General features: G+C 45.8%; 5 protein-coding genes across 7 annotated transcripts; 2 read left to right on the top strand and 3 right to left on the bottom strand.

The window, feature by feature from the left end:
• Positions 1-607: 607 nt before the first annotated feature.
• LOC131288700 (protein O-GlcNAcase) lies at positions 608-5147 on the bottom strand. Its single transcript, XM_058317867.1, has 5 exons — positions 3905-5147; positions 2877-3727; positions 2746-2807; positions 1795-2348; positions 608-1718 (listed from the first exon to the last, which is right to left on the bottom strand). The coding sequence occupies exons 1-5, from the start codon at positions 5106-5108 to the stop codon at positions 862-864; spliced, it is 3528 nt and encodes a 1175-aa protein (XP_058173850.1). The 5' UTR covers positions 5109-5147; the 3' UTR covers positions 608-861.
• Positions 5148-5725: 578 nt separating this feature from the next.
• On the top strand, positions 5726-6773 carry LOC131284725 (ATP synthase subunit C lysine N-methyltransferase). Its single transcript, XM_058313586.1, has 3 exons — positions 5726-5828; positions 5897-6270; positions 6348-6773. Exons 1-3 carry the CDS (start codon positions 5726-5728, stop codon positions 6516-6518), a joined length of 648 nt encoding a protein of 215 aa, XP_058169569.1. The 3' UTR covers positions 6519-6773.
• LOC131286738 (uncharacterized) lies at positions 6318-7606 on the bottom strand. Its single transcript, XM_058315734.1, has 2 exons — positions 7468-7606; positions 6318-7397 (listed from the first exon to the last, which is right to left on the bottom strand). The coding sequence occupies exons 1-2, from the start codon at positions 7588-7590 to the stop codon at positions 6744-6746; spliced, it is 777 nt and encodes a 258-aa protein (XP_058171717.1). The 5' UTR covers positions 7591-7606; the 3' UTR covers positions 6318-6743.
• Positions 7607-8144: 538 nt separating this feature from the next.
• Positions 8145-12700, bottom strand: LOC131289443 (N-alpha-acetyltransferase 15, NatA auxiliary subunit). 3 transcript variants are annotated; one of them, XM_058318702.1, is made up of 6 exons: positions 12589-12700; positions 12129-12246; positions 9855-11495; positions 9695-9758; positions 8963-9621; positions 8145-8886 (listed from the first exon to the last, which is right to left on the bottom strand). In XM_058318702.1, exons 2-6 carry the CDS (start codon positions 12183-12185, stop codon positions 8575-8577), a joined length of 2733 nt encoding a protein of 910 aa, XP_058174685.1. In that variant the 5' UTR covers positions 12186-12246; positions 12589-12700; the 3' UTR covers positions 8145-8574. The 3 variants fall into 3 exon arrangements, with proteins under 3 accessions (XP_058174685.1, XP_058174686.1, XP_058174687.1); XM_058318703.1 differs by lacking the exon at positions 12589-12700 and adding an exon at positions 12518-12536; XM_058318704.1 differs by lacking the exons at positions 12129-12246; positions 12589-12700 and adding an exon at positions 11568-11616.
• A 445-nt stretch (positions 12701-13145) lies between these two features.
• Positions 13146-14629, top strand: LOC131287189 (peroxisomal membrane protein PEX16). The gene is made up of 3 exons (XM_058316217.1): positions 13146-13418; positions 13502-13751; positions 13823-14629. The coding sequence occupies exons 1-3, from the start codon at positions 13295-13297 to the stop codon at positions 14484-14486; spliced, it is 1038 nt and encodes a 345-aa protein (XP_058172200.1). The 5' UTR covers positions 13146-13294; the 3' UTR covers positions 14487-14629.
• The last annotated feature ends 3518 nt before the right edge of the window (positions 14630-18147 follow it).

Genomic DNA, 18147 nt, shown 5'->3' with positions numbered 1-18147 from the left:
GAGAGTTGTAATAATACAGGCGTAGCCGTTAAAACCGTATCATAAAAACTTTGAATAAAATAGAAGATTCGTATACTGCAACTCTGCAAATGTTGTACTTTTTCGCAGTTTACTTCTCAATCTAACACGCTGGTGGGAATCGTAACTCAATCGCGGATCCTTGTTCGCAGATGCGAGATGATATTCAACAGTTGACTCCAAACTTTTTTTTATTTAATCGCATACCAAATCCGTTCCCAGTTAAAAAGGATAAAACAAACCATTACCCAGATGCCCAACCCCCGGTATCGTACGAATGGCGATCCTAATGGTCAAGGATATGCAACAAATCTTTTTTTTTCTGCAGTAGTCTAGCAATCGTTTACGTTTACGAACAATAAGCTAAATAAAAAAGTGAAAGTAGGAAACTAGTGCAAATAAAAAGCTACATTACTACCGTTTGTATAAAAAAGTTTAACAATTTCGAACTCCGGTTTTTTTTATCTTCCATTGATTGTATGTTTGAAAGAAGATAAGACGGAAAATCTCTAGATCCATATGTGTACGTCTTTCGGAACGCGGAGAGGAAGAAACAAGTCCGACAATTTGTCTTTACACTTCACGGTATGTGTATTTTATTCATTTGATAAGCTATATTAATACGCCACGCGAACTTGCACATTAAATTTGTTCAGCATTTGCCAAAGAAAACATGTTTCCTCAAGACCGTTTTTTTCCTGTGCGTCCACGAAGGACTTATTGCGAGAGACGGTGTTTGCGTGGACCAATACAACGCATCGCGTCGTTCGGTGCAAACGAACCTGGGTATCATCGGACGGACACGTGAGACGTTGGCCCGAACGGTTGGCTTGGGATGCGTTTTCAAAAGTTTCTCCCCAAATACATGCTCGTGTCGGTTTCGGTGTGCGGTATTTCCACGAAGCCCAGTTTCGCGTAAAACTGGAATAGAAACCGATCGTTCCGGTTGATGCACACGTGAACGCCACCCGTGGTGCCACAGCAACGCAGAGCTGCCAGCAGTACCGTCACGACCCGCTTGCTAACGGTTTCGTCCTCCAGGAGATACTCCTTCAGGATGCGGCAGCACAGGAGTGAAGGATGTTTGCTCAGCACGGCCGCCGGGTAGTCGTTCTGGAAGTTGTGGAAGTAGTGAATACTATCACGCACCATTTGGGCCGCCCGTCCCCCGGCGCCGGTCGATGGGACCTCTCTCGAGTCGGTTTCATTGTTTTCGGATTCGGAACACCCGGGCGCGGGCACCAGAGACAGTGGATACTTGAGGCACATCTCCGGTATCCAGCACTGTTCCATGTTGCGGATGAACGTCTTCGTGTCGAGGGCGGCGCACGCGTACCCAACCAGCTGCTCATTGTGATCCTCGATCACCATGCAAAACTCGGGTGCCATCGTAAGGAACGGACCCAGGTAACGGTCAGCTATCAGTTGCTCGAGCTGGCTTTCGGTCGGCCGATCCTGCAGCGCGTCTCCGTCCTGTGCCGTGCGGTGACAAATCTCGTACAGTGCCGCCTCATCGCTGAACGTGTACGGTCGCATGGTGTACACGTTCACGGCGGACGTTTCGGGTGTCTTGTAAAGGAATAGATCGTTACCGGCATCGAGCGGGATCAGGCGCTGAAGGTCGGCCACTAAACCACCCCGAAATACCCACGGTTCCTGATCACCCGACATGAACGTTTCCTTCCAACCTTTGCTGAACCCTAGAAAGAAAAACAGGCAAATCACCGAAATCGTACTTGCCTCACTTCCAACCACCTCATGCCTTCGGTAACTCACATGTGTATCCGCCCTGGGTGTTGGAATTGATGTTGGCCGGAAAGTTCCCCATGGCAAGCCACTTCACGAACGCGCTCAGCAACGACAGCACACCGGCAATGTCCCAAACGTACGAAAACAGATCGTAGCACATTTCTTTGTTGGCGCAACGGGCAATCTTTTTCGTCAGCTGAAAGATATTTTGACACAGGCTCTGAAACGACGCCGACCGGCGGAACCATTCCTGGGCATCACATTTGTTTAAATCTCGTCCCTCCAGCACCGGTCCTCCTTCGCTCGGGCCCTCGGAGATGTCATCGGCCGAAGGGGCGTTGCTAGGGCCGGGATGAGTTCCGCCGACCCCCACCAAACTGCTCATGCTCGTTCCACTCGCAGTCCGCTGCTTTCCTGCCCGCGACTTGTTGCTGCGCTGGGACAGAACGTAGGCGTTGTTTCGAAGCCAGAAAAATTCGGCCAGCAGCTGGAGGGCCTTCGAGCCGTGCTCAAACGGCAGGTAAAAGAGATCACAGAGCAGCATAAGATCAGCGGCAGTTATATCCTTTTCTTGAGAATTTCTGCAAACCAAAACAAAAAGTAATTACAAACCAATGTCCACAAAATTAGATCGTGTGGTTGAGATGGTTTTATAAAAAAATCGCAACAATTGTTTGATAATATTTTTATATTGGTAGAAATTGTGGCAAGAGGGAAAATGTAGAGGCACTTTTTACACTAAATTAAGCCATTTAAGCAAAATGAAGTAATATAATACATTCGTTGGCGTGTTTAGTACAACGACTCCACAAAAAGATTTAACAAATAAAACAGGATAAAACAAATTACGCCGAAAATCATGTAAGATTTACCTTACATGGAGATTTGGATCTTGGAGAGTTATTTTTGGTAGTAGAGGAGAGAATAGATTGATGCACATTTTGTGTATATTTTAAATTATTAGTCAGTGTTTCTTACTTGTCTTCTGCCATTTCGAGTGATGTATCGGAGCTTTCAACCTGCATTGTTCCCGAGCATGTCTGCGAGACGAAAAATAATCAAGATGTTGATGTCCAATCTAAAGCTTAGAATGCAAGAGCTCTACTCACAGACGTGGTTTCAGACATTATAATATCATCAAAGTGCGTTTTTAGCTGATGCTTTGGCGAGGTCAGATTGCTCCCGCACTCCATCGGCTCCGGAATAACCGGTGCCGCCGGTGGGCTGGCCGAGCTGAACACAACGTCGGTTTTATCGTCCTCCTCCACCATCTGATCCCCCGGGGGCTGCTGAAGTGACCCAACCGGTATCAGCTCCTCGCTCACGGTCATCATCTTATCATCCCCTTCCGGTTCCTCGCTGGCATCGACCATCTTCACTTCATTGTCGTCCAGTTCTAGCATTTTCGATTCCTGTTCCGAACCGCCCCCGGGCATCGATTGATGATTCGTTTCCTCCAGCGGTGTTACTTCCGTCCCATCTGCTATCACCGCGTCGCCCTCGAGTGGTGAGGCCGTTCCGGGTGCGTCATTCGTTTCGGTTCGTGCTTCAACCGGTGGGCTAGAATGCTTATCCATATCATCCCCACTGGAAGCATCTACGCACGCCGGAAGCTCATCGTCGTTGTCCGACGATTTCATGTTCAGCATCGGCACCGGAATGCTGGAGATGGGAATCGTCGATGGGATGGCCATATTGTTGACCGCGGCCGCAACGGGATTCGGCAGAGATTCATTAGTGACCACCTTTGTGGCCGATACGAGCGAGTTCATGATGGGGTTGGGTAGCGCTTCAGCCACGTTCGTCACGGTACTGCAAACCTCGGCGAACATTTGCAGCTGGGTTGGGTTTACCTCTGGCATCGGGAGGACGGTGGAGGTGGTCGTTGTTGTCGTGCTGGTCGATGTCAGTGTCATGCAGGTGTTCACCGATGGTATAATAGGAATTATGGGCATTACCACTAAAATACAGATGAAAACGGTGAAACGATTTTACACAAAAAAATACAAGAAGAAAAATTCTATTAAGCATATAATAGGCAGGTATGACCTAAAACGGTCGTTACACCAAAGAAGAGGAAGAATGATAACGGTGTTTTCACGAAAAGCGAGCGTGAAATAAGCAATGTTCTACTTACTAGTTACAGCAGGCTGAGGTTTAGTAATCGGACCCCAGGCTTCCTTTTCCTCGAAAAACTCCGGCAGCCAGTTGGCGATTGCGTTCTTCAGTGCTAGTCGCGGATGGTAGACGTTTTCGGAAAGAAATGCCGGTGCATCGCCCTCACAGATTCCCTGCTCGTTTTCCGTTTCCAGCTTGATATCGGACGAGATGGAGCTCGATATTTTTGTATCCGCACTACATTTGCTCCAGAAGGCGAGCGTTTGAATGGCGATCGCGTTAGCGTGGAATTCACAGTTGGGATTGGTAACAACGCCTCGGAGCAGTGGAATAAGTTCCGGCGACCGGCCAGAATACGGGCCGAGGAATACGCGCTTTTGATCGTAGTCGTTCGCGTGCAAATTGTCCCAGATTACCGGTGGCCGTTTGAGCACGTCCGTGATTTCCTCGATGCATTCGACCGTCAGCAGCTTCGAGATCACCTTCGGGCCGGTCCACAGCACGTCGATGGCTTTTACCAGTTTTGAGCCAAGCGTATTCAAATATTCCGACTGCTTGACCGTTGGCACGGCTCGCGAGCTGCAGTATTGCGTCGGGCAGAAAAGGAAGCGGGGGCAGTTTAGGTGGTTATATATCTCATTCGTCACTGATACTTGCGCGTAGGCAAAGCTTTGGAACACTTCCTTGTCGGGTTTGGACATTTCCGGCTCGATGTCATCGAACAACAGCGCAAACGCTTTGCACCCGAACTGCGACACTTGGTCAAGCTTTCGCTTTAAGGTAGCCACCTCTTTCGAGCTGCTGTACGTGATATCGAGTCCCGGTGAGAGGGCATAGTAAAAGTTAATACCCTGCTCGTGTGCCGCCGTTATCAGCCCGGTCAAGTGATCCGCTTCCTCGACGGTGTACAGTTCTCGCCAGTACGCCCGGTGTTTGTAGTCGTCCTTCGGGGCGTAAATGTACGAATCCATGCCCCATTGCTTCAGCTTGCGGAATAAGTCTTTCCGCTGCTCCGTCGTCCACGGTCGCCCATAGAAGCCCTCCACAACGCCACAGATGAATCCATCGGCCGAAGAACTATTGTTCGCCGTCTCCCCGTTGGATAAATCGTTAGTAGTTCCCGGTGCGGTGGAACTGGCTGGAGGACTTTCCACTTTCTCTTGCAGTACTATGTCCTCCGGGAGTGCTGTTTCCGACGGAGTTTCTCCAGTCGCTTCTGCCATATCGTAGTCGAATGTTTCTTGTGCCACCGCTATTCTATCTATTGGCTTAGACTAAATGCTAGTTAGTTCCCGAAAATCAGGAGATAATTCCCAATTTTCTTGTACGAACTTCGAAACAATGTCCCGGATACACAGATGGTTAATCAATCGCCTTTGTTATTGTTTTTATAGTCCTTTTTCTTATAACGTAAAGCATACACTTTGATCGTAAACTAGATAAAACGAATTATACATAAACATCAACCAACTAATATCTTATTTTCAGTACAAGAAGAAAGGATCAGCCGAAACAACTATGATGCTGCTCAAAAACAGTTTGTTTTGACAGCTACCCCGATATAGGAGAAATCCTTTTCTGTAGAAAGAGAACTTCAAAAATAAAAATTATATATTCCAACGTTGCTCTTTTCGATTTTTTCTGTTGTTAACTCAGGAAATATTTCTATTGTTTTGGCAATTCATTTACAAGTGTAAGTAGCTGTTAAATTGAATTAATTTAGATATTTTTGAAATCGATTTCACTTCACTTTTGCTACATGGGATTTTTGTGATGTCTAGTTGTGTCAAACTCGCCGGTACCCTCCATCCCCCTCCAAGGGGTTGGTATTGCCTATACGATGTCAACAAACGAATTGGAAACCCAATTTTCCGTGCCTCCGGTAAAAGCCGGAGAACGAAAGTCTACATCTCTTTCGGGGAAAATTCTCATTAGCATTACCGGTAAGTATTCGCTTCGTCAAACAATTGTAGCATGCTGTGTAAACCTTTCCACTTTCTATTATTTCCAGGTGGTATTGCTGTAGGTCTCTCGATTGTTTGCTACCCTTTCGTTGCACCAGCATTGCGTAAACACTGCCTCCCGTACGTACCGGCCACGCCAAATCAGATAAAAAATGTGCTATCGTTCATAAAGCCTGTGGGCGGTAGCAGCAGGCTGCTGGACATAGGTTCCGGTGACGGTCGAATTGTTATTGCAGCTGCCCGTGCCCAACGATCGTTAAAGGCCGATGGTGTCGAGCTCAATCCATGGTTGGTTTACTACTCCAGATTTGCCGCCCTTCGCCACGGCGTACTAGGAAAAACAAACTTCTATCGTAAAGACCTATGGAAGTTTAGTCTTGCTCCGTACGATCATATTGTGATATTCGGTGTAGAACAAATGGTAAGCACGGGTTTTCCATTTGTTGGGGCTAAAAAAGTAGAGGCCTTACAATTGTTTGTTTTATTGTTTTCCCCTAGATGGTGGACTTGGAAAAGAAAATACAACAAGAAGCTTCCCCTGGCACGACGGTCATTGCATGCCGGTTTCCGTTTCCTTCTATGAAGGTGGAGAACCGAATAGACGAAGGAGTGGACTCGGTTTGGGTGTATCGCCCGGTGAAAACCGATGGGAAAGATTCCTTTAATTAACGCCAATCGCTTTTTAAACCTAGTCGGTTCATTGTTAGTCAATAAAAAAAAAGTCGTTGTATCATAACTTACTTATTAGTGTAGATTTCATATGTGAAGTGAACACGAATGAGATTTCTTCATACGCATTAATGTTCTTCCAAAACTAATTGATCAAACTGGCTATCATATCAGTTTTCTTAAAGATAGAAAAAAAGTGAATGAAATGAAATTGTAAAGTCATTTTTACTCGATAGGTACTTCTACGTTGATTTCCTCCCGATTTTGATTCCACTCGTGCAGATCGATACCGAGTTGCGATTTCATTACCTTCAGCGTATTGCCGATAATTTGTTTGTGGTACACTTGGCGTATATTGAAACCAATTTTAAGATAAATTTCCCGCACATCCTGATCACATTCTGAAGTCACTGTTTCGATTGCGTATAACTGACTTTCGGAGGCATGTTGCAACACTCGTTGAATGAGATAGTCCGTCACCGGCGATAGTCCATACCTGGGGCTGACGGCGAGTCTCGTAATGAATCCTGCGTTTTCCATGGCTAAGTGATTGCGGCAGCTGATGGTACCGATGATTCTTTTCCTCATCTGACCCAGTTCCTGCTGCACCTCCGGACCGGGTCGATCGGCAAAGCACTTCTCTATCGTCGTCATCTGAGCCTTGGCGTTGACCGAGAGCAAAGGTTCGTACACTTCTGCCACCCAGCACAGCTTATTCGGGCGGAGGGCAAGTTCATTGGATTTGTTGTAGTAGCTACCGTACACCGTGAACCAGATCAGAACGACCACGCACGGTATCGCGATGGCGCACATGTACAATGGAATGCCGAAAAAAATAAACATCAACGCCCAACCAAGTACGATCAGCTGGAGAGTAATCTATGGAATAAAACAAAAACTTTAACAAACTATAGAAGTTTACCAAAAGAACAGCACACAACACACTTACCTCCCTAAATAAACAGGACACGAAAGCTTCCCAAGCGCCGGACATGACAAACTCTTTGATAAGGTTTTGAAGTGCAACATTGTCCTGATTTTCATGCTTACGAATTACGACGAAAGGTTTCATTCGGTCCAAACAGTGGGGCGTTTTAAAGAGTTTGATTTGATGATCACGACGGCACTTTTCTTTCACGCGATCGTTTATGAGGACGCCATAAAAACACATAAGCTCGAAGTCACAACAAAGTGCAAATAAACAATTTATGACCGCAGTTGTCATTAAAAATGTCAGTTGTCAGAATTAACTAAATGTTTTGATTTTTAAAATTACGGTTATGATTGGTTCATATTGAATTTATTATAAAATTATCAACACAAATTACTTCCTTCTTCTATTCGCATGCTAAAAACGCGATCGAAAGAACCATCTGTTACTTAATTTTTGTAATGGTGGAAAAAGTTTCGGATCATAATGCTTTCGGCCCACGGTCCTGTTTTTCGGGAGCACCAAACATTTACAAACAGAAGGGCATCGATTGGGTCCATTCCACTGGTTCAGAAAACTTATCGGGTACAGCACCAACCTGGTCCTGTTGCGATGTGCCTGAAAGGGGTAACAATATTCCTGAATGTGTTATTTTACTTTTCTTGACTTTTAAAAAAATACACTTTTTCCCCTTATCCCGGCTGGTGCATTGTGTTCCAAAAATCAGTAAATTAAAAATGTATTACGCAGGACCCGATTACTTTTCTTTTTCTGGACTATCGCGTTTCTATTTTCTATTTTAGTTTCATTTCACAAACAAACGAAAGGACACAATTTGTGGCTTAGCGAAAGAAATAAAATGCCCCAAAGCGACTATTGCATTCGGATTGATTGCTGGATTTTGCGACGGTAATGGATGGTTCTCTTCATTTCCGGGGGAGTATGGTTTTCTCTACTTCTTGTCTTCCCATCGGGTGGGTGAGTCCGGCGGGAAGGTTTGCGGATAGGGTAGGCAGAATTTAAAAATAAAGGAACGAGAGGATAGAGGATCCAACAACCGGAGAGAATATTTCGTTTACTCGATATTTGACGAGCGGTTCATACTAGGGATGGCGGGATGAATTGTTAGTTTGATTTGATCTGCGGCCCGTTCTGCTTTTTCGCCAACTTTTCCACCGACACAGTGGGAGTCTGGTGTTCGCTAGCGGACATCGTGCCTCGGCCACCGGTATTGCTGGAGTCCGTTACCGTCGTTTGGGTGCTTTCCGCGCTAGACGATTGAGTCGTTGTCAGTGTCGTTACGGGGGCTGCGCTAACGTCGGCAAACACTACCGCCAGCGGGTACCGCTTTTGGCATATTTTCTTGAACACACTCAGCTGCTCGTCACACTGGCCAAAGTAACCCGATTTGAGCAGCAGGAATAATTTCGTCGCTTTCTGTAACGAAAAAAAATAATGCAAATGAGCGAATTTGATTGAAAGATTTACTCTTTTCATTACAATTCCTACGAACCTCCAACGGAACCTGTTGTAAGTCGGCACTTGTCACTAGCGCTATCGCTTCGTCCCGTCGCTTTTCGTCCAGTGTGTACATTACTTTCACCGCCTCATATACCGCGTCCAGGTTACCCTTGTGCTGCTGGAGATACGCATCGTTCAGTGCCGCTGCCGTCTGATGACCCTGGAACAGGTTTTCCCGTTCGCGCTCGATCACGGTTCTGACGTTTACGTCCAGCGCGTCATCGTCCTCCTTGCTGGCGAGACGCTGCTCCAGTAATCGATGGAACCGAATAATGCAACCGTGGAGGATCGGATTGCTGGCATCTATTTTCCGCGCACGTTTCAATGACTGCAGCATCAACAGAAGCTTGTTGCGACGCAGATAGATCTCGAACGCCATCAGATGAGTTTCGATATTGTCTTTGGCCAGCAGTTGTAGTGGCTTCAAAAACTCTAGTGCCTTCTCGAGCGGATCGTCGGGGCGGGCCAGTTTTTCCGGTACCAGCTCGTCCAGCTGGGGTGCTTCCGGGTCGCCTTCACCGCACTGCTGCTTTCTATTGTGCTGTTCCTTCTTCTGCTGCTCCTTTCGGGCACTCTCTTCTTGTGCCTTCTTCAGCTCTGCCTTTCGTTGCTTGTTCCGAAGTTTCTTCAGTTCCCGTGGAGGCAAGTTTTCTACGGGTAGCGCAAAAATCAATAGATGCAAGATTAGAAAAACATGTTTGAACCATTTCACACGCTCACATACCAATATCCAAATCTGTTGCAGCCGATTCTGAGGCTAAGGGTTGGTCGAAAAGTCGTAGATAGACCTAAAATAAATAATGTATTGACAAAATTCGTTAGTATTAAACTTTTAAAATATGTGATACTCGACATCTATGCCGCATATCAGCAGCTATACACACCTCAATGGCACACTTGGCTGCCTTGAAGTAAAACGGATGCCTTCGGAGAACGTCCTCCAGCCGCAGCAGATCTACATAGGATCGCAATGTCATCTTGCGCATGCAGTATGTATGAAAATCGAACTGATCTTCGAGAATCTCGGAAAAGTGACGATCAACCTCGTGACACTTCTTTAGTGCATCGCCCCACTTTTCCAAACGCTGGTAAGCAAGCGCACACTCCGTCTGGAACCACATGCACTGCATTTCGTTTAGGTTCTCCATCGGCGATACACCTTCGCGGGTAAACTTGGCGCATATTTCTTCGGCTTCCGTGATCTGGTTCGCACGTAGCATATACTTAGCGCACTTCGAATTGATATACCGATCGGCCGTGTCTAGACTCTGCGCCTCGTCCAGCCACTTCACTGCTTCCAGCACATCACCCGCGTGCTTGTAGATGCGACCTTTGGTTACGAACAACTCGATCAGCGTGGGGGTGTGCTCGATTGCGGCATTGATAAAGTCCAGTGCCTTTTCCGACTCGCGCAGGTGGTCGTAGTGCTGCGCGAGATAGTACATCGTCCACAGGAGTGCCGATGCCGGCTCTTTCGGTACGGACGGGTTCTCGGCATCCGCAGCCGAGAAGTAACCGCTGCTGGCCAGGTTTTGATAGTAGGACTCGACCAGCTTGCCGATTACCTTGATCTTCCCGTCGTCGCGGTACAGCGAGCGCAAGTTGACGAAGAGTGGTGGAACACCTTTCCGCAGGTTGCGTCGTAAATGTTCATCGGCAAGCTCATGGAATTTCTCCCCGGTGGCAATGTCGAGTGGTAACCGCCGGGCACAAAACGAATACGGGTACTCCGCCTGCATCGTACGGTACGCCTGGATGATATCCTCAGTATCGGTCAGCTTGCTCGCTTCCATATACTTCCGGAAGTATTCCATGTTGTCCGGATTCCGTTCGATCAGTTCCTTAAAGATGGGCAGTGCTTCTTCGTGGCGGCCAAGTTTAAGGCACAGATTCCCGGTCATTTCCTGCACGGTCAGCTTGTCCAGTATTTGCTGCCCGTAGGTCTTCAGATGCTCTAACGCTTTCTCGTAGTGGCCCGCCTCCTGGATCACGTCGTTCTGGTACAGCAGCAATTCGCTATGCTTGTAGTCAAACGTTTCCATCGTTTGCGATTTGTGAAACGTCTCCAGTATGTTCATGGCCGTCTCGTAGTCCCCAAGCAGATGGTAGCTCATCGCAAAGCCAATCCAGCTGGCGTGCTGGGACGGACGAAGCTTGAACAGCTGATGCCGCGTTTCCCGATAGCCCTCGAGATCGCGCATCTGGATCTGCAACAGTGACAGATCGCGCAATATCTGTATGTTGTCCTTCTCCCATTTCAGCGCGTTCCGGTAGCACTTGATTGCTTCGTCGTACTTCTTGTCCGAACGCTGCAGCAGTCCGTACACGTGCCAACAGACGTGCGACTTCAGATCGTTCCGCAGCCCACGGCGTACGTGTTCGTAAGCTTCATCCTTACGCCCTAGACAGTTCAGCGTAAGCCCCTTCATGGCCAACGTTTCGCCGTGTTCGGTAAACTTTGGATTCGACAGGATCTGCTTGGCCAGTTTGAGGCCATTTTTGTATTGCTTCATTTCGTAACATTTCTGTGCAGAGATAGAATACGAGGAAAGAAAATGTTAGTAAAAATTGTACATCAACTCGCCGTTTGTTTTTACCTATTACCAACTGTTCCCTCTGAATTAAACGTTTCTTCACTATTCTACTACAAACAAGTTTGTGGTTCGTTTTTTTGTGAAATGTTTGAAGGCAGGTACTTTTTTAACCAAAACTAGGCAATCTATTTAATCGGCCAATATTGCCGGTCCGCAACAGAGCACTCGGTGTATTGACATCTCCTTGAAGTTGGTATGACAACCGAAAACATTGTGAGGTTAGGTGCGGCGCTTACGGCGAATACCGAGCACTCCCAAAACAATCGCACTACAATGGACAAAACACGCCAGATAATCCGGATCCGTGAAAATTTAAGTCAATCAAAATCTAGCAAACTAACTTTCGATACCACTGAGGCTGGTTTATAGCAGGAGTTTCAAATTTTACAGCATTGGTCCACCGCATGAAGTTCGATTTTTTTACTTTTGACACTTCATGTCACACAGGCACACAGGCACCTACACATTATGTATCGCGCTCGCGATAATCTTCATTATTTTACATGTCTAGCAGCAAATTTACACATTCATCGGATTCTTGCCATGCGTTCGGCTTTTACTTACCAGTATCTTACGGAACAGGGCACTTTCCTTCGATGGCAAAGGATCACTGGAAGGCATTTTGCGGTATGTTGCGCTCTCGTTCCCGTTCCGTCAGAAGATCGAATTCAACTAAGCAAACCTAAAGGGAAGACCCACGGGAGGAAGAAGCAGAAGAACGAAGAAAAAGTAGAACCAGTCGCAATGCTCGGCGGTCGTACACGGTTCACTGTCGGGGAGATGCAGCATAGGCAGCGCTTTAAACCACTTATCTGCTATCGAAATGTAACCCTCGATTTTGTAACCACACGCTCGGTGCACTATGCCTACAGGAAAATGACCGTGGGTAGACGAAGCGCAGGATTGGCAGAGTACAATAACAAAAGTGCTTTAAGCACTGGTCCACTATTTACTTTTTTCGGTCAGGATACACTTTCGCGTACGACATGCACTCGGAAGAAGGAGTTTCTGTGAACACACGCACCTGTAAAGCGGATCCAAGAGTTCCGAAAATAACGTGAACCACCTCTCGGGCAGAATCGGTATCGAACGACGGCAGAAGCACACTCGCGCAGCCAAACTCGCGGAAACAGTTCTCTATTCTCGTCTGCAAGACGCATGGATCCGTCAGTTCGCTGAAGGAAGAACTCTTGCGGTAAGTGCTATTTATTTCTTTCTGGCGTGTATTTGCTTATCGTTCGTGCCTTTTACTCCTATACGGTGTTCAGAAAGCTAATCGCGGTACCAGTTGCGTAACGAAGCTGTCAAATAAATGACATTACATAGATTTTTTAAATTTTGGTTTACAAATATGTGCATGGCTTGAAGGGATTGTTTTCCATTACTTCCTTGAAATTGTTCTTTAGTCGGCTTTGCAAACATTCGTTCTAGTATGGCTGGCAGATGGGGAAAAAATGTTGATCCAACCTCCTACACAAGACACATCTGTATTGACAATCGATTCTGACAAAACTATTACCGCCATAGCGGGTCCTGGTCTAAACAGACCTTGGTCAATGACAGCTAGTACATAAAGCGCAGTTAAAGATAAACATTGGTGTCCCGAAAAGTTCATTTTTGATTTTATCTCCACTCGTCTGTATCACTGATATGTACCACGTTTAGGAGTACAAGTTTTTATACATTCTCACCTTTGAACCCTTCGAACGAGGTTCTCTAACCTAACCAACATGTCGTCATCGCTATTGGAACTGCAAAACCTCTACGAACGCTACGTGAAATGGGTAGCGGGAAACCCGTCCGCCCTGGGGGACGTCGAATTGACCATCAAGTGGCTTTCATATTTCGTTGCCGGTGAGTTTACTTGCACGATTGGATTGTACAACGGAATTACTGCACCGTCAGAAGCAAAAAACTTAAGAATGATTTGTTTGCAGGCAAAATAAACAACTCCTCTGCCGTCTCGGAGCTGGTGTACTCGTTGTCGAACTTGCTAGTATTTTTCAATGATCGCATTATAGAGAAAGCACATAAGAAAGTATTCGATAACACACGCACCTTGGACCGCCGGCTCAAAGTGTTTCTGACGACCCTCGATTACTGTGAAGTTTTTATAGAACTGTCGGCTCACAAAATATGGGGAACAAGAGGCCGTTGGTTTTTTATCGTTGTGATACAAGTCGTAAAGTATGCACTTAGTACAGTGATGCCTTGTTCCGTATAATCGAATGTTTCATGTTTTATTGTTATCATTTTAGGTGCATATGTCGATTAATTTTAACGTTGTACTGTCCCAGTACCAAAATGGTCACCAATCCCCCGATTCCTGCCCTAAACAGGAAGACAGTAAGGGAACCAAATCCCCATGCTAACGCTTCATTCCATGACAATCTTGGAGGAGAAACTTCCGGAATCGTATTGAAACGGTCCGGTCGGGTCATGCGAAAGGTCAACTGTTCGCCATCGTTGATGTCTCGGTCTTGGAAGCTGCCTTCCGTAGATGATGGCCAAAATTTCTACGCCAACCAGCCGGCCCTGTACGGTGGCAAACAGGTGAAATCGGCGGAACTTATATACATATTCAAACCGCTCGTCCACCTCGCCTGCATGAAACGCTTCGGCACTAAGAGCTGGACGAGCTACCTGGTGGCCCTGGCACTGGACAGTGCAAGCCTGCGTTTGTACTATAAAAATCGCGAGGTACTATCCAAGGATCAGCGAGTGGAACTGTCTCGGAGGTGCGTTGCGATGTTACTGTACCTGCTCCGGTCGCCGTTCTACGATCGATACACGCGCGAAAAAATTGCCCTCCTTCTGAACGGTATCGGGAACAATGTGCCCCTGACTGGTAGCATTGCGCGGCTGATACTTTCCTACATTCCCCACTGGCAAGAGACGTACTTCTACATGTGGTCTACGTAGTCGTAATCGGGTGAGCAGTTCTCTCGAGAGGAAGCTAAGTTTCGTTGGTGCACGGATGCATAATGCTTGTTATGGGTTAACAGTGTGGGGTTATTTTGTCACATAATTATATTATATTGAATAAACGATGTCTACCAATTGAGTACCAGTGCGTCTCAAGTATGTTTCGGTTGTTTACCGATTTGTGACGGTTGGGGAGACGCACCCGCTGACGAAACTGTCCTTAGATGTTGGGTGATTGGAACCAATTCACTTCAATTTAATCCGTATCGCTCATAACCGTGGGCTTTGCTAGAGCCCCTTATATTGCATTGATTGCAAGGCGCATCACTGGCGACAGGTTGTTTGTTTGTTTTGTATCTGCATCTGTTTACTGATTGCGGAAATAAGGTAAAGAAATTGAGCAATCCAATGAAACATTTGTCGTGCACAATAATGTGTTAAATATATAACATTTTTAACTATCTTTTACGCACATAGCTGGATTATACAATGCCTGCAGCAATTTATATATTTTATAGTTTATTTCATATCTTTTATTGTGTGGGACTTAGCTTATAGATTATTGTAGAATTATTGCGAGAGTGTTTGAACGTTATTTAGAATGACGTCTAAATATGATATCGACATCATGCCCATGCAAAAGTAGCGTTATTGTTTGACTTACAAAATAGAGAAACAAATGTTCAGTGCATTAAAACAAGCAAATCAACACCGTTAAATAAACGCCACTCGAGTGCAGGTGTTGTTTGCGCTATCATGTGTAACAGTATGTATATTGCACCGGAATGGATTTATTTTGCTGAAGTGCATTTAACTGACCGATGCACTTTTGCCCGGTCCTCACAGCGCTAAGTCATATGTCCCGCTGCCTTGGTGACGCTTTCATAAACCATTTGTGTGTGTATCCGGGTGAAATTTTTCCTTCTATGATTCATTTTGCGCTGCAAAAAATGGTATTTACTTCCCTTTGACCCAGTTATGTCGGCAGTGTGTGCATCGGCTATGTTAGAACCTGACCATTTTTCCGTCCACGAAAACCATTTCACCATGCATCTCGCTGGCGCTGGATGAAACATGTTTGACCAACCCATTCGGGACGGAACGGCATTTCAGCAATCGATCGTTGAGCCACGCGGACAGTTTCGAAGGCACGGTTTCAAATCACAACCTTCAGTTGTCGATCGGCAGAATTATCTACGGGCCATACCAAAAAAGAAAGACCCTCCACCCGTTTGTTTGCACCAAGAAAAGTGCTATTGACCGCAAATGTTGGCTATAGGTGGTTCCAGTTGCGTCCACCCGGTAATTCGTCCGTCGCGCCTCAAGAAAACATGAAATGCACCGGAATATGTCGCAGCCGTACGACACCCGTATCGTAACGGTTCCCTTCGGTATTTGGTTCCGCGAATGGCAGTTCATTGTGGATGGATTTCATTCAATTTTAGCCAGCACCAAACTGGAACAAACTCAGCTAAACGCTGAGTAGCAAAGCTACCTGAAGGGCAACCATCGAAACTGTTCGGATTTGCAAATTTGTCAGTTATTTTCTAGGTTTGTTGGTTAAGGCCACTGAAGACATGCGGTTGGTTCGTCAATTACCGGTTAATTACAAATCGCACGTTTCATGAATTGACAATGCGATTCTATCCATCCAGTTCATTTGATATTTTCCGAAAAATGCATTCAACTAAATGTAAAAACTATGTTTCTTGTTTGAAGCGTACTTTTTTTTCAATTCTTTCCAATTAGTACTCATGACAGATCATTGACTTCGCGATGGTCATTGATCAAAAATAGTGGTTAATCGTGATTATTAAACTAATCAATTGTGACCCGGGTCGTTAAAGCTTCGCAATTTAATGGATGGTTTATAGAAACAAAAATCTATTTCCATATCCTTTATTTTCTTTTTACGTTTGATTTTTTTTAGAAATTATAATATTGTTTTAAATTAATAAGACTTATGTTAGTGATTGTTAGAATCATAACCAATTTTGTGAATTTTATGTTTGTGTCTTTTTTTATTTATTTTTTTGTTTTCTAGATTGTGCTCAACTTATATGAATTTGATATTATTTTAGTACGATATCCAAGGTTCATCACCTCCAACCATACCTTAACTTAACAACGTTGAACATCTCCTTACATACGATTCGAGCGAAAACCAGCTTCAAAGCGGCATTCTCCCCCCAAAGGACCTTGGGAGCAAGCTTTCCTTCGTGTACAACCTTCAATAGACTTCCCTGCAGAAAACCGCTCCTTTCTCCGCCGATGTTGAAACGTTTGGTTCACCAGATCAGATTTCTCGCTACATTTGTGGCGAGCCGCACTGCGGACCACCACGAGGCGAGACCCTCTAACCTAAGGCCTATGCTGCACGGATTTTACGGATTTCTGTTTTGCACTGCTTTAGTCGTTCATTCGCGCTTATTTTTTGGTGTGTTTCGCGCTTACGGTTTCTTGCGGGGCGTGTTTGGAGTGTTTTCTTTTCCCCCGACAAGAAGAATTTGAATTTCGACTGAAAGTAAGTGAATGGCTACATGTACCGCCAAAAACAAAAGTAACCTTGTAACTGGTCGCTGGTAGCTCCACTATTTGCCCTGGTCCATCCACTGGATCAGCAGCACCCACGAACCACTCCACTTTGGGATAACTTTCATAAGCTCGATTTTTGTTGGGTTTTTGGGTGGGAGGTCCCCCAACAACGTTCCATTTGGGAATTGGTACACCTGTGCCAATATTAATTTTAGTTTGTTTCAGGAATGAAATGAAGTTTGGCTTAAAGGTACGGTATTTTTGGCCAAGCCCGTTCCTTTCAGAAGGTCTTCCTTAAAAAAGATTTCCTGGTTAGAGGGAACATGAAATTGCGTAATTTAAATGCGGGCCTGCTGTGTCAACATTGCTAGGTGTGTTGCGTAGGTCAGAAGTTTTGTTAGTTGGCATAAATGCTGCACCCATATTTTGTTGTTTGGAGAATTTGAATTTGTCCTTTGCTCGTAACAGTTTCTGTAAATCTTCCGATATCCAAAGTTTACCGACATGGAAAATAAGCAAACTCCTCCACGACCCTGATGTTGTTGGCGAATGAGAGATGTTTGAATGTCTGCAGCCGTCCGTTAGGATGGGTGATGATGCTGATGAATTTTTGCCTACCCCTCTCCAAATTTCCACATCCAACCAATCCTGCCCATTTCTATCGAATTCAATGCCAATCGGTCGCAAACAGCACAAAACTGGTCCGCACTACAGCCGTTTGTGCCAACATGTTTTATGCTTCGTTTAGGAACCACGAGTGCGCGGATCTCCGTCGGGTTTTGGGCATGCCTGGTTCCTTTAGACTTTTCTATTAAATCAGACTGAGCGGCAGCAACGCCTCTTGGCCTCTGTGGGTGGGTGTGTCATTTGAAATGTGTGGCCGAGCAACCTCAGCAGCACCATGCTACCTTTCGCGCCGGGCGCGCCGGGCTGGGTGGCTTAATGTAGTTAATCAAAGTTTCGTATCCCTCCGACCCTGTCCGGTTGCACAATCATCGCGAATGCTGGAAGTGGTTTTTGGGAGACTGTCCACCGTCCAGGCGTTCGGTTCCCTTTTTCTTCGTTTATGTTCGTCAAACCGTGTGCTACCGTTTGTTATTGGGCTTGAAATATGGTCGCTGCT

This window comes from Anopheles ziemanni, chromosome 3 (genome assembly GCF_943734765.1).
Source record: "Anopheles ziemanni chromosome 3, idAnoZiCoDA_A2_x.2, whole genome shotgun sequence".
Taxonomy (NCBI): domain Eukaryota; kingdom Metazoa; phylum Arthropoda; class Insecta; order Diptera; family Culicidae; genus Anopheles; species Anopheles ziemanni.
This window is presented reverse-complemented; position numbering and strand designations above follow the sequence as displayed.

Excerpts from the sequence above, each read along its gene's own strand:
- LOC131288700 (XM_058317867.1), bottom strand. The coding sequence starts at position 5,108 with ATGGCAGAAGCGACTGGAGAAACTCCGTCGGAAACAGCACTCCCGGAG. Across the intron at positions 2,808-2,876 it reads TAATGTCTGAAACCACGTCT|ACATGCTCGGGAACAATGCA; the intron begins GTGAGTAGAGCT and ends TTCGTCTCGCAG. Across the intron at positions 1,719-1,794 it reads CACCCAGGGCGGATACACAT|GGTTCAGCAAAGGTTGGAAG; the intron begins GTGAGTTACCGA and ends TTTTCTTTCTAG.
- LOC131284725 (XM_058313586.1), top strand. The coding sequence starts at position 5,726 with ATGTCAACAAACGAATTGGAAACCCAATTTTCCGTGCCTCCGGTAAAA. Across the intron at positions 5,829-5,896 it reads AATTCTCATTAGCATTACCG|GTGGTATTGCTGTAGGTCTC; the intron begins GTAAGTATTCGC and ends TATTATTTCCAG. Across the intron at positions 6,271-6,347 it reads TATTCGGTGTAGAACAAATG|ATGGTGGACTTGGAAAAGAA; the intron begins GTAAGCACGGGT and ends GTTTTCCCCTAG.
- LOC131286738 (XM_058315734.1), bottom strand. The coding sequence starts at position 7,590 with ATGAAACCTTTCGTCGTAATTCGTAAGCATGAAAATCAGGACAATGTT. Across the intron at positions 7,398-7,467 it reads TGTCCTGTTTATTTAGGGAG|ATTACTCTCCAGCTGATCGT; the intron begins GTAAGTGTGTTG and ends TTTATTCCATAG.
- LOC131289443 (XM_058318702.1), bottom strand. The coding sequence starts at position 12,185 with ATGCCTTCCAGTGATCCTTTGCCATCGAAGGAAAGTGCCCTGTTCCGT. Across the intron at positions 9,759-9,854 it reads CAGCCAAGTGTGCCATTGAG|GTCTATCTACGACTTTTCGA; the intron begins GTGTGTATAGCT and ends TATTTATTTTAG. Across the intron at positions 9,622-9,694 it reads TGCAACAGATTTGGATATTG|AAAACTTGCCTCCACGGGAA; the intron begins GTATGTGAGCGT and ends CGCTACCCGTAG.
- LOC131287189 (XM_058316217.1), top strand. The coding sequence starts at position 13,295 with ATGTCGTCATCGCTATTGGAACTGCAAAACCTCTACGAACGCTACGTG. Across the intron at positions 13,419-13,501 it reads GCTTTCATATTTCGTTGCCG|GCAAAATAAACAACTCCTCT; the intron begins GTGAGTTTACTT and ends ATTTGTTTGCAG. Across the intron at positions 13,752-13,822 it reads GTTGTGATACAAGTCGTAAA|GTGCATATGTCGATTAATTT; the intron begins GTATGCACTTAG and ends TTATCATTTTAG.